Here is a 12,856-nt window from a genome sequence, read left to right on the forward strand (position 1 = left end):
CCACTGAACGCCCGGAGCTTTTCAGCGACTGAAAGACAAAATAGGTCTGGACAGGGCAGCAAGGTATGTACCTGAAACTATTAAGAATCCAGGATCACTACTGTACAAACTGTCCTAGCAAATGAGAGTACAGGACTATGCAGCTGGAAGCTAATCTGAATACAGAATCAGTATCTTCTCTTGTACCCTGACAGTTCATTTCTGCAACTAGTTTTTTTGTACGAAGTCCATGTTGGTGTTCCAATGTATTCACTCAAATATTTTCAATTCAAAAAATATTCACTCAACATTTATCATCCCATAACACCCTCCATCATCAAAATTCAAGAACTGGAAACAATTGCATATAAGAATTTACCTATACAGATTTCATGTACTATGCATTTCAAAGTGAATGTAAATATGAATGTTCATTCCATCTTTGTATGGTCAGACAATCATCTCAAGGTACCATTTGCAACTGTCTTAATTAAAATCTAACAGTTGGCATTCAAATGTAAGTTTACATACAGGTAAAACAGATTATCTAAAAAATGATAGCTAAGAAGTTCTCCACACAAGATAGAAATTAAAGTAAGCAGATAAAAAAGGCAAGTAGTGAGATACCATCGATTCATATATATACTTATATCAGACACGCCAACAAATACATTGGGGACGCAGATTTTACAAAACCAACTCGCTTCCACCAAAAGATCTCTGAAACTGAAAGAAATGGCACCTTATCTCAGGTGGCTATGTATTAAAAAGTAGCTAGATGGAGGCTAGCCCAGGATGAGCATGTTAAATTTAGCAAGACTTAGTTGCTTTCTCTAACCCAACATAATGCCTTTGCCTCCTAGGATCAACCAGAACTGAAGGGTTAGCAGTAGCTCATGCCATGTTGGCGCACTAAATCTTGCGGGCCTTAGCTGCTCTCTCCAACACATCCATGATGACATCAGGAGAAGATATTTTGAGGTGTAGATAACCTTGGCTTGCGATCACATCATTCATTCTATTTGAAGAGAGCATAAATTCAATGCAAGCATCTTTGAGCTTACTGCAATGATGCTGGTCAGCCAGAGCTAATATGGTCGCTACAGTCTCAACATCAAGACTCTTGCATAGCATGCCTTCACATATCATTTTCATCCTTTCCATGGCATACCTGTCGGCAGGCACGAGTAAGTGTTTAACCATTTCTCTTTTGTCATCATCCTCAAGATTGTCCATGGGAGGCATTGAATCCGTGTACATGAAGTGAAGAAATGCCTTGAAAACACCAGGCTGCATGTCGTCAATAGTTATGTCATGCGCCCCTTTGTCACCCATCGGCCCGTAGAACTCTGCATTGAAGACCGCCGATCGCACCGCAAGCAAAACCTTGTGAGCAGAAAAAACCTCCCCCTGCACCTTGAAAGTCACGTCTGCTCCTATCTTCGCCTCTAGCAAGGTTGCAAGATTACCTGAAAGATCAGAGGGCGGCACATGGATATCTGGTGTTTCCTTGATTACACTGACTTCACACTCGATTATGAGACAATCGTTCCGCAGGTACACCGAGTCTACTTCAGCTGTATTCTTCATGAACTTTCGTACGCCCCAAGATGGTGTTTTACTGTCGAACACTTTTGTACCTTTGTAGGCGTTCATAATAATCGACCCCCCTCTGGCCGTATCCACGAGCATGACGTTGTGGAGCGCCTTCACCTCGGCGTTCTTGGTCAAGAGCTTGAGGAAGACAGATACGTAACCTTCGCTATCCTCGTGTTTGCTTCCGTCTGGGTAGTAGTGGATGCACCATTCGTAGCCGCCGATGGAGAATGCCGGAGAGCGGAGGCAGTTGCCTCTACCGAGGCCCTTGTGCAAGCTATAGCCGGCGATCTGGAACGCGACCGTGCCCCGCGCCGTCTCTGCTTTGCACCTCGACGGCACCCTCACTATTGAAGTCTCCGATGCTGCCATTGTGGGGGTTGCTAGGAGGACGGGGGTCAGGGCGGGTTGGAACTCTCGATGAAGGTCGGCGGTGTAAAGGTGGCGTTGTCTGCCGATGGGGGATCTCGGAGCGGCGGCGGCCAGATTAGGGAGACAAGGTTCAAGACGAGGGTTTCGACGAGCTAAGCTTTGGACGAGGGGGGAATGTTCATTTTTTTTCTCCTTATAATAGGGTGAGTGGAAATTTGATTATCTACGCAGGTTGAGTGACTTTGGATTATGTACTCAATTTTGTGTCAATTAGTAAAAATAGACAAAAATGGACTAAACTACGTCATGACTTAGCCCAACAGGTCTTTCTGTAAAATAAACACTGTAATTACTTTTTAGAAAAGCTGGCACAATTTATTGCTTATAGGGTATTGGATAATCTGTTTTGCTAAATCACATCTAGATGAGATTAGTTATTCAAATTTAAGTCCACCATCACTCTTGCGCTCGGTTGTGTTTTTCTGTTCGGTGTGACCGTTTTGTTTATTGTCCCCATACTGGGTCGCGTTTTGCATTTGTGTTTCTCTCGTGGGTTTTTATATTGGTCGCTTGCATTTTTTTCCATGTGTCGTGTGTGGGATATGTTTTTATTTTGTGTAATGTTGTCATTTTCTAACACTGTACAACGCAAATGTTCATATACTCATATACACTTATCCTTATGAACGCACACACTCGTACTCTACCCCTATGAGCACTTCCGAAATACTGAGCCGGCATAACATCTTGAAATTGACGAAGTCACCACAAACGTCTTCATAGTCGACGGGAACATCTCTTGTCATTGAACGAACATTGTCGACAAGTTTAAAATAAATCCAGGAAAATGTGATCGTTGTCTAGGATTTGAATCCTGATGGGCTGGTCCTAGCACAAGAACCTAACAATGTCAGATATCCGCAAAAGATTCCTTGCCCCCTACCAAGTGCGTCGACTATCGGTTCATAATTTTGGCAGTAGTCCTGATAGGGTGCCACGTAACAGAAGGCTAGATGAGGGTCCACATGAAGCAATTGCCTAGGTTCATCTTATCACAGTGGAGGTAGTACCCTACTCCTACTAGATTTATTAATGGCGTATATGCTTCGTATGGGAGCTTTGGTGTACAGTGATAAGATCGTGTGGATCCCGTAGGTGTATCAAGACTAGGTCGTATGATATGCCTATCAACTAACCCTAGGTCATGCTCATAAAGGATACAAGGCGTGGTGCCTAGGGTTTACAGGAGTTAGGTCGGTTACGTTCGACCTGGGAATCCTCCGAGGTGGGGGGGGGGGTCTTCTTTGTGCACCAAGTTTCCATTGCCTCTTCAGTAGGCCTACAAGCCGGGTAGCAGACACGGGCCACACCGTGGCCTGATGGGCCTGTGTCTGATCCTATGGTGTACCCCCGGTACATGGAACTGTCAACTACTGTGTCTCACGCCAATGGGAGATTATATTTTTCTAGTTCTTAGGAAGATGTGTGTCTATGTTGTTGATCTCTAGCAACTAAACTAGCGGTGGTGGTGCATGACAACATGCAACTATCTTTGCAGGCACAACGACACTATTCAACTTTATTAGTTGTTTGGTGGGCGAGGCAAAAAAAATGACTCATGAGAATGAGTTTCAGAGTCCCATGTCTGCTAGGTTTATCATTAAGTTCCTATCGGAGTTAGACATGAATCATGTGACAAGAACCCTATAGAGACTTCGAGACCGAGACAAATACGACATCAATGTTGGATCCCTCCTAGTCTAGCAATGATAAGGTCGGGACAAATTAGAGCTGTGGGGTCTATGTGTCGCGATGTAGAGGGCAAGATGTTAGGAGCATTTCACTTTTCTATCTGAGCATTACTAATCCCTTGGTGCTCGAGGCTGTAGCTCACAATGAAGGAGTAGCCATGTGGGTATATCGAGATATCTAGAGGGTGCAGGAGGTGTACAATTGCCAAGAGGTGATCAAAGCAATTTCCAAACCAAATCTAGGATGTATAGTGTTTTAACCAAGGGGATATAATGAGAGAACTCTTATTTCAGAGGTGTAATTCGACCATGAATAGAGTGATCTTGTTTCTGTTAGAAATATGCCCTAGAGTAAATAATATATGTATTATTATATTTCCGTGTTTATAATTATAAAGTTTATATTCTATGCTATAACTGCTATGATCCTGGAATATGCGATTTAGTGGAAAATTCATATGCACCTATGGAATGATAAACGGTCAAATTAAAATGTTGTTAGTCTTTCCTTTGGGACTAGCTCAAGTGTTGTTGATGATCACATTTTTTGGATCTTAGGATATCGGTAAGTGTAACGATAGTCCTAAAACAACATTGAGATTATGATGTTAGAAGAACGGTCATATTGAATCGACCCAATCTTGTTTGTTCTGAATTGAGTTAATATCGTTTGTAACCAATTGTAATAACATGGAGTGTTAACGTGTGATTTTGATCCTTAGAACATAAGAGTATTATGGTCACTTCTTACCATACGGTGGGCTTTGGGGTTGCTCAAATGTCACCTGTAACACGGTGATCAATAATGACAACATACGGGTTCATCGAAAAGTTTGACAAGTGGCCGGATAGCTTGAGAGTGGGATTTGCTCCTCCGACGATGGAGAGATGTTCTTAGGGCCCTCCCGATGTGATGACATCGATCATCGTCTAGCCAAACACAGGTGCCTACGTCACGGGGATGCCGGAACACAATAACGATAAACAAGAATAAAACTGGTCACGAGGATTTCAGTATAGTGAGCATAGTGATGACCCAGGAGGATACTTATGCATCCGAGGTTTTCCGAAGTATCACGAAGCAAAGGGAATATCACATGATAACCATAGGTTCACTCGAATATCATTTGTGTGCTCATAGGGATCGATATGGACATCCACGGCCCCGCTATTGGTCATTGAATGAAGGGTTTTCATTCATGTCTATGAGTTACCGAACCTACGAGGTCACAAGCTTAAGGCAATCACGATTTGCTGAGTGTTAATAGGACGTGTGTGATGAGAATTTATTTGTGAAATTGTTTCAGTAATATTCAGCATAGTTCCGAGAGGATCCGGAAGCGTTTCGAGGTCACGGAAGGGTTTTAGTGAATATCGGATTATACCGGGTATTACCGATAAATAATATATAGGTGGAAATTTTTGCTGGGGATGTTATATATATACATATACTTATATATATATAATGGTTAAATTATTTAGAACTTTTTTATATTTAACATAATAGCAACGGGCCTAAAAAGGCCAAGAGTTGGAAGGCAACTTGGGCCACAAAGGCCAAGTGGGGAGGCGCCTCCCTTCCCTCCTTGGTCGGCGCAAGGGGAGGGGAGTCTTTCTCCTCCTCTTGGCAGCCCTCTCTCCCGTCCAACCTATGTATACTTGAGGTATTGAGCTCTTTTTAACACACAAGTTTTGGAGCCTCCTTTGGTAAGGAGGTATCAATGACTCACCAACCATGAAGCTAGGGTTACATTGCAAAAGCTCAGTTCAAGCAAGATCAAAGCAACCAACTGGGCTTGTGCGAGCACACTCGCCAAGCTAGATATTACTCTCATGCATCGTGGTGCATTTGTTTGCATTATATTTATTGTTTCTTCCCCCTCTTCTCTCTAGTAGACATCGAGACTGGCGCTGCTCCAGAGTATGACTATGCCCCTGACGTTCATCCCCTTGCAACAGAGCTTCCAGGCAAGAAAAACCGCCTTGATCATTCCTATATCGCACAATTCCTTCTCTCTCATGCTTGCATTAGAATTTGCTACTGTATTTGATTGCTCCTATTCTGATGCATAGCCTGATTTTACCTACCATTGTTACCTACCTGCTTATCCTATATCCTTAGTATAGGTTGGTTAGTGACCACCAGTGACCCCTCACCTTGTCCTAGCCGCCCCCCGCCTTATCTTCAATGATTCGATCAACGTGATCAATGTCCAGAGCCCGACACATCATCTCACACCTCCTTAGTTGTACGACTCTGCAAAGCTACTATCGAGGGCCGAGGGTGATACCTCGTAACGCAATCCGGATGATAACTCTGTAGTGTAGCTAATCGGTCGTGGATTACGAAGGGTGATTCCTTCTTCACCACTCCCGATGACGACCCTGTCGTGCAACACCTAAAACGTGAACCCTTTGATGGCGATCCCTCCAAGGTCACCTTGATGGTTACATCGAGTGGAATCCATCAAGGGCGATTCCTCGGATTCCCCCTTGATGTTGTGAACACATAGTTACTTTGACTTTACCCTAGAGCGATGATGAAGTCGGGTCGGCTCCGAGGGGTACCCGCGAGATAAATGTGAAGTCGGGTTGACCGTGAGGATACCCGCGAGTGATGTAGAGTCGGGTTGACCTGGAGGGTACCCACGAGATAACAACGTGGGATGGCCGAGCATTCTTAGCCCTTGCCATAAGTCCGTGAGACGGGGTGACGGGACCACGGATCGTGGATCATTGATCATCTCCGCACACTCCCAAGACACTAACAGTTTGGATATGTGATCTGAGTAGGCATCTGGCCTTCTCGCACTAACCACCATGTGGGACTAAGTATGGGCACTCTGCATCGTGCAATTCTCCAAAAGCTCTTTCGATGTCAGCGATTGAGCGACACGCACCTGGGTGGTCCGTGTAAGCACCTGCTTTGTATAAGGAGGTAGCAAGATTGATCCCCGGTCGTCCACGCATGCAACGCGTAGGAGTGCAAAGGGCGATGGTCCCAAGACCCCTGAGTGCTTAGGATGCAGACAGGCATGTTGGCCTCTCCGTTGAGCCTAGGTAGAACTACAGCGTGTCGATCAGCCGAGGCTGGGCTTGACTTGGAAAAGTTTCTCTGGCCAAAGCTAATCGAGTTTGTTGGGTTAGTTGGTGCACCCCTGCAGGGAAGTTAGTCAATTCGAATAGTCATGTCCACGACAACGGACGTTCGGAGTTGTGTCCCGATCTATACAACTAGAACTGCATGCTGGAGATGTGAAATGGATTTGATGGCTCTAGGATTGCTTTCTCGTAGGGAGTCAAGAAAGGATCTCATGGCGATACTACAACATACTTGTACTTTATGCTAATCTGCACTCTTCTAATGATGCAATATGCTAGTAGTCGATAGGCTAGGCCTTTCCCTTCACTTCTGGCATTTCTGCATTTCAGTCCAAAGATATAGCCACATTCCGTTGATAGTGATGCATACTTAGTATATATCTGATGTAAGTCTTGCGAGTACTTTGGACGAGTACCCATGGTTGCTTTGCTACCCCTTTTCCCCCTATACCCGATTGTTGCGACCAGATGATGAAGTCCAGGAGCCAGCCAACACCACCGATAACTACTGCTACCATGAGGGTGCCTACTACTACATGGAGGCCGCCGCCGACCAGAAGTAGGTAGGAGGCTCCCAGGCAAGAGGCCTTGCCTTTTCGATCCATGTTGTTGTTTGTGCTAGCCTTCTTAAGGCAGACTTGTTTACCTTATGTCTGTATTCATATATTGTTGCTTCCGCTGACTCGTTTGTATTCAAGCCCTCGAGGCCCCTGGCCTGTAATATGAAGCTTGTCTGACTTTAATTGGTGCCTAGAGTTGTGTTGTGATATCTTCCCGTGAGTCTCTGATCTTGATCGTGCGCATTTGCGTGTATGATTAGTTCATGATTAAGTTGGGGCATCACAATGTGTATGATTTGAAATATAATATCAAGTAGCTGGAATTTGATGATGAAATTGGAGAATTTAAACTTCATCAAGAAACTTGTGGATACAAGAAGTTTAGTGGGAGCTCTATGGCACTTCTGATTTTACATATGTATGACATATCACTTGATCAGAAAGAAAGTAAAGTATATTAGCAGAAAAGATTAAAACCGTGTTTCTAAAAGAGAGTTATTAGATGAAAAATCTATATAGATAGATTGTAACATATAACTGTGCTAAGATTGTAGTGTGACAAAATTTTAAAGAAGTTTAAAAGGAGAAAATGTTTTCTCAAGATGTCACATAGCATAACACTATGCATACACTACAGGAATCGGCTACTTTGCTGTCTGCCACAGCGGATGGCAAAGGCAAGAATGGCGGACGGCAAAGGTCTTTGCCGTTCGCCGCGGATGGCAACAGGCTCCGGCAACATAAGATCCGGCAAAGAGCTACTTTGTCGTCTGCTTTTGGCGGCTGACGGCAAAGGAGCCTTTGCCATCAGCAGCGGACGGCAAAGAAAGCAGCCGGCAAAATTTGCACTGTTAGTCCGTTAGGTAGCTAACGGCAGGCCTTTGCCGTCCGCGGCTGACGGCAAAATTTGTCCTACCTTTGGCGTCCGCCGTATGATGTCAGCTAGACGTCACTACACGGCAGGCCTTTGCCGTCCGCCGCTGAAGGCAAAATTGTTTACTCTTTGTCGTCTGCCACTGTAGGGAAACTGACCAAATGGGTCAGCTCCCAGGAAGCATAGTTGGCTGCCAAGTGGCTTCTTTGCCATCCGCGGCTGACGGCAAAGAGTCCGTTGCCGTCGGTGGCAGACAGCAAAGTGCCTTTGTATTGGCTCTTTTTTTGTTTTTTTAAATCCAACAATTTTCGCAGCAAATATATATGACATATATAGATATATTTCACATGGCTATTTAACAGCAAACATATTACATATCCAGCACATGAGTTTCATTGTACATACATATATAGTTCCATCCATTCATACATAGCAAGTTGCACATACACATAAGTTGCAACCATTAGGAAGTTGCACATACATATTACAATGCAAAGTTTCATCAAGATAGCAAGTTCTATCGTAGCAATCTAGAAGAATACTAGAAAAGAAAGAAATAAAAAACAAGCACTCCATTATAGCAAGCTAGCTTCCGAGAAGTGAATGAAATCTGCAAAATGGCAAATAAGAAAGTTAGGAAAAGGTGACTAGAAGAAGAAGAACGCCATCGTTTGTGAGGTAACTTAGGTGAAATAGATCGTTTATGAGCTAACTTAGGTAAAATGCATCATTTTAGAGCTAACGTAGGTAAGATGGGTCATTTTGGAGCTAACATAGGTAAAATGGGTCATTTTTGAGCTAACATAGATAAAATGGGTCATGTTGGAGCTAACGTAGGTAAAATGGGTCATGTTGGAGCTAACGTAGGTAAAATGGGTCATTTTAGAGCTAACGTAGGTAAAACGGATCATTTTGGACATAATCTACGTAAAATGGATCATTTTGGAGATAATCTAGGTAAAATGAGTCATTTAAAGCTAACTTGGGTAAAATGGATCATTTATGAGCTAATCAAGGTAAAATGGGTCATTTTAGAGATAACTTAGGTAAAATGGATCATTTATGACCTAACTAAGCTAATTATGCCGTTTTTTACATAAGTAAGCTAAGTACATGTGACACCCCAAAAATTTGGCCTTGTTTTAATGAATTAAAATTTTGCCAGGAATTAAAACTTTGGATATCTGAGCTCCTTTTTGATTTTTTAAATCATTTCTTTCCCTGTTTTGATGAGTTTTTCCCAAAGAGAAAATTACTTTTCAAATGTGTTATTGGACTTGTTTAACCTCTCAAGAAAAACTTTCCTTTTATCAGTGTAACTAATTAACTAATTTAATTGCTTGATCTTTACTTTCTTGAAAATAGTTTTTCAAGGTTAAATGGCCATATTTGAACTACAACCATTTGATAGATTCACTTAAAATTTCCACAAAAATTTGGAGATGTCATGTGATGTTTTTAAATCACTATTATGCAAAAATATATTTCATTCATGAAATATTTTGAGCCCTACACTCAATTCTTCTTCTCTGGTCCAGAGTGCATTTTGCACTACAACCCATTTAAATATTTCTTCCTGGCCTCCACCAAAATTATGGGATATTGATAATAGCCTATGATTCCACATTATGCAAAAACCTAGTGCTGTTCTTTAAATTTTTTGAGTGAATCAACCTCTTTTCCATTCTGGTCCAATTTGAGGATTTGTACAGCAACCACCATTTTAGTTGCTCCTATATCCATGATTATTTCTCCTACTTGTAGTCCCCCATGTTAAACCCTTAAGTCCAGGAGCATGCACCTTTTGGATCATTTTTGGTTCATGAAATAATGCTATTTATTTCTTGTCCAGAATTGTAGTTTTGCAAAACTTGCACTAACAAGTTGCTGCATTTGACCAAATAACCTCACCACTCTCTCTTGCATCTGTAGAGACTTCCATCTGGAGTTTTTGACCACTCCAAGACTTGTCTAAGTGCCCTTGGCATTTTGTCAAACACCCTACGGGCATGATCTGTTTTGACATGAGTTTTGGCATTGCAATGTGAACCTAATCCCCTGACCAAACCAGCTAGTCCACTGATCCCCTTGCGAGCCCAAACCTAGACCTGCTAACTCCCAGCCTCAACCAAGCGCTCTGGAGTGCCATGGCATTTCGCCGAGCATCTGGTGTGCGTGCGCTGGGCGCGCCCAGAGCGCACATATTGCAGCCGCACACACAAGCCACCGCGTCGCGCCCCTCTCTTGGCCCACACTGCAGAACCTTGCCGCGCACTCCCTGCCTCACCACTACACACCAGCCCGCCCTGGCGCCCTACAGCGCCACCGCCAGAGCACTTTTGGCAGCACGCCGGCGTCCGCAGTGGCTCCAGCCACGGGCAGCGCCGCCCAAGCCTCGCCCGCTCGCCACCTGGCCCCTGGAGCAGTGCGAGTTCATCCGCAAGCGTGTCTGCTAGCCCTCGTCGCCGCCACGTCGCCCTAGCTACAGAGAGGCGGTTCGCCGGAGAGCTTATCCACGGCCGCCGCGGAACCGCCTTGCCACGCTATAAAAAGGGACCCCGAGCCCCCCTGAGCACGCGCGCAACCTCAGGCTACCCCCCTGGAACCCCCATTGCCCGCAATCGCCAGGGAAACGCCGCCTTCTTCATCTCCGGCAACTCCTGCCGCCGCCACTGTCTCGTTCACTCCGGCGCCACCAGGGCTTCCCTCTCTCCGTTCTCTTCACCAAGAACCCCTCTTTCCTTCCAGGAACTCAACCCCCTACCTGATTTTGATCGGGAGCCATCGCCGCCACAAAACCACTTCTCCACCGAGGCCTCCTCTGCCGCGAAGCTCGCAGCCGGCAGCTCCCTCCGTCCCCACCGGACTGGCAACCACCGGGATGACCGTACTGGAGTGGCGCATCCATCCCCGCCCTTGGGGCCCCGCGAGGAGCCGCCAGTCGCTGGCGACGATCGCCGGAGCTCCGCCTCCGCTCGGGACAGAGGAAGGAGAGGGAGAGAAACTAGTCAAACCTGACTAGTGGGCCCCGTGGACCCACTGTCAGTGACCCACTCCGCCGCCACGCGTGTTTAAGTGAAGACGTAATCCACCCAATATGTTTTCCCCGCTCCGAAAGCGTATTTCTATATGAAACGTTTTCTTTTCTGTTTTATTTTAAAAACAGATTTGACCAAATCTTTGATTGGCTATAACTTTTTAAATATAAGTCCAAATGAGTTGATTCTTTTTCCTACCTTCCTCAAATTTGGTCTAGTTTATTTTAAGATTTATTTGAAAAAAATTCAAACAACTTTTTTGTACTGTTTTTGAAATGTGTGTTAATTCAAATATATTTTTTAAATAGGATTTTGGGGAGAGAGAAGAAACTTTCAAAAGTTTTGGAGAGCACCTCACCCCTCCACAACATTGAAGGCAAGCATTCTGAATCCCGGCATAATATTTTTGGTGTGATCGTGGATGCATTTATAACACCGCCGCATTTCGAAGGACTCGTTATTTCATGTGGTATGATCATATGCATGAGTGCATATTAGTGATTTCCAGGCTGTTGGAAATGAACACACTTGTGATGATAATCACCCTCATGTGCCTTGCATGCATACCGGCAGGAACCCGGGAAAACCTCTGCCTTGGGTAGGCATGAGTTTGTCGCCGGTCTCCGTCGGGATGGTTATGTCTGGTATGGCATGGTAAAGTGATATGAGTAGTGACCCTGTTGGTTGAAATATATTCGTTATACTAATCATGCAGGGAATACTTAAACCTCCTGAGTCGACCGTAGATCGAGTCTTGTGCCAGTAACCCCCATACTTGTTTCGTACTACCACTCGTCTCTACAGCAAGTAGAGTACGGTTTAGTAAGTTGTCAACCTCTTTCTAGCACACACCGTACAGAGAGGCCATGGTGGAAGGTACCGGTTGTAGCTGGTAGGCAAGCCACCTGGTCCGGGGGCATGGGTGTTTCCGGTTGGGACCGAGAGGGGAGGCCACCCCTTAGAGCGCGCGATATAAATTTGATCCCATGCTACGCGAGGTTGTAGCCTCCCCACTTAGAGTTTTCTTAACATGTGTCGTGGGTGATTCCAGACACGTGTGAGTTAAGCTGGTGTGTGCAAGTTAGGTGTGTTTTCAACAAAAAGACCGTAGACGGAATTAGTCCCGATGGACTAAAGAAATCCGTTACTCGTGGGTAAAGAGTACACCCTCTGCAGAGAATAAATCTATTCGAATAGCCGTGTCCATGGTTAAGGATTACAGTCTGGGATGGGTCAGGTGTCGGTCTTAGTGTCGGTCTTCGGAGGTGAAACGGTTAACCAGAAATGAAATTACTACTCGTGACTTGTGATAACTATGTTTATTATTATTGTTATTATCGAGTATCTCTGGGATGGTTCTACCTCCGGGATATTCACTATGATTGTTTATTTTAAATCCCTTTTTGTGGTGTCGCTCAGACGCCCGACTGTGGCATTTCTTTTAAAGCCCTTTATGTGGTGTCGCTCAGACGCCCGACTGTGGCATTTCTTTTAAAGCCCTTTATGTGGTGTCGCTCAGACGCCCGACTGTGGCATTTCTTTTAAAGCCCTTTTTGTGGTGTCACGCAGACGCCCGACTGTGGC

At 44.7% G+C, this 12,856-nt stretch overlaps 1 protein-coding gene across 1 annotated transcript; it reads right to left on the reverse strand.

Moving 5' to 3' along the window:
* Positions 1-891: 891 nt before the first annotated feature.
* LOC123115609 (BTB/POZ and MATH domain-containing protein 1-like) lies at positions 892-2,090 on the reverse strand. The gene has a single exon (XM_044536729.1). The coding sequence runs from the start codon at positions 1,945-1,947 to the stop codon at positions 892-894; it is 1,056 nt and encodes a 351-aa protein (XP_044392664.1). The 5' UTR covers positions 1,948-2,090.
* Between the last annotated feature and the right edge of the window lie 10,766 nt (positions 2,091-12,856).

This window comes from Triticum aestivum, chromosome 5B (assembly GCF_018294505.1).
Source record: "Triticum aestivum cultivar Chinese Spring chromosome 5B, IWGSC CS RefSeq v2.1, whole genome shotgun sequence".
NCBI lineage: Eukaryota > Viridiplantae > Streptophyta > Magnoliopsida > Poales > Poaceae > Triticum > Triticum aestivum.

Coding starts and splice junctions, on each gene's coding strand:
- LOC123115609 (XM_044536729.1), bottom strand. CDS start 1,947: ATGGCAGCATCGGAGACTTCAATAGTGAGGGTGCCGTCGAGGTGCAAA.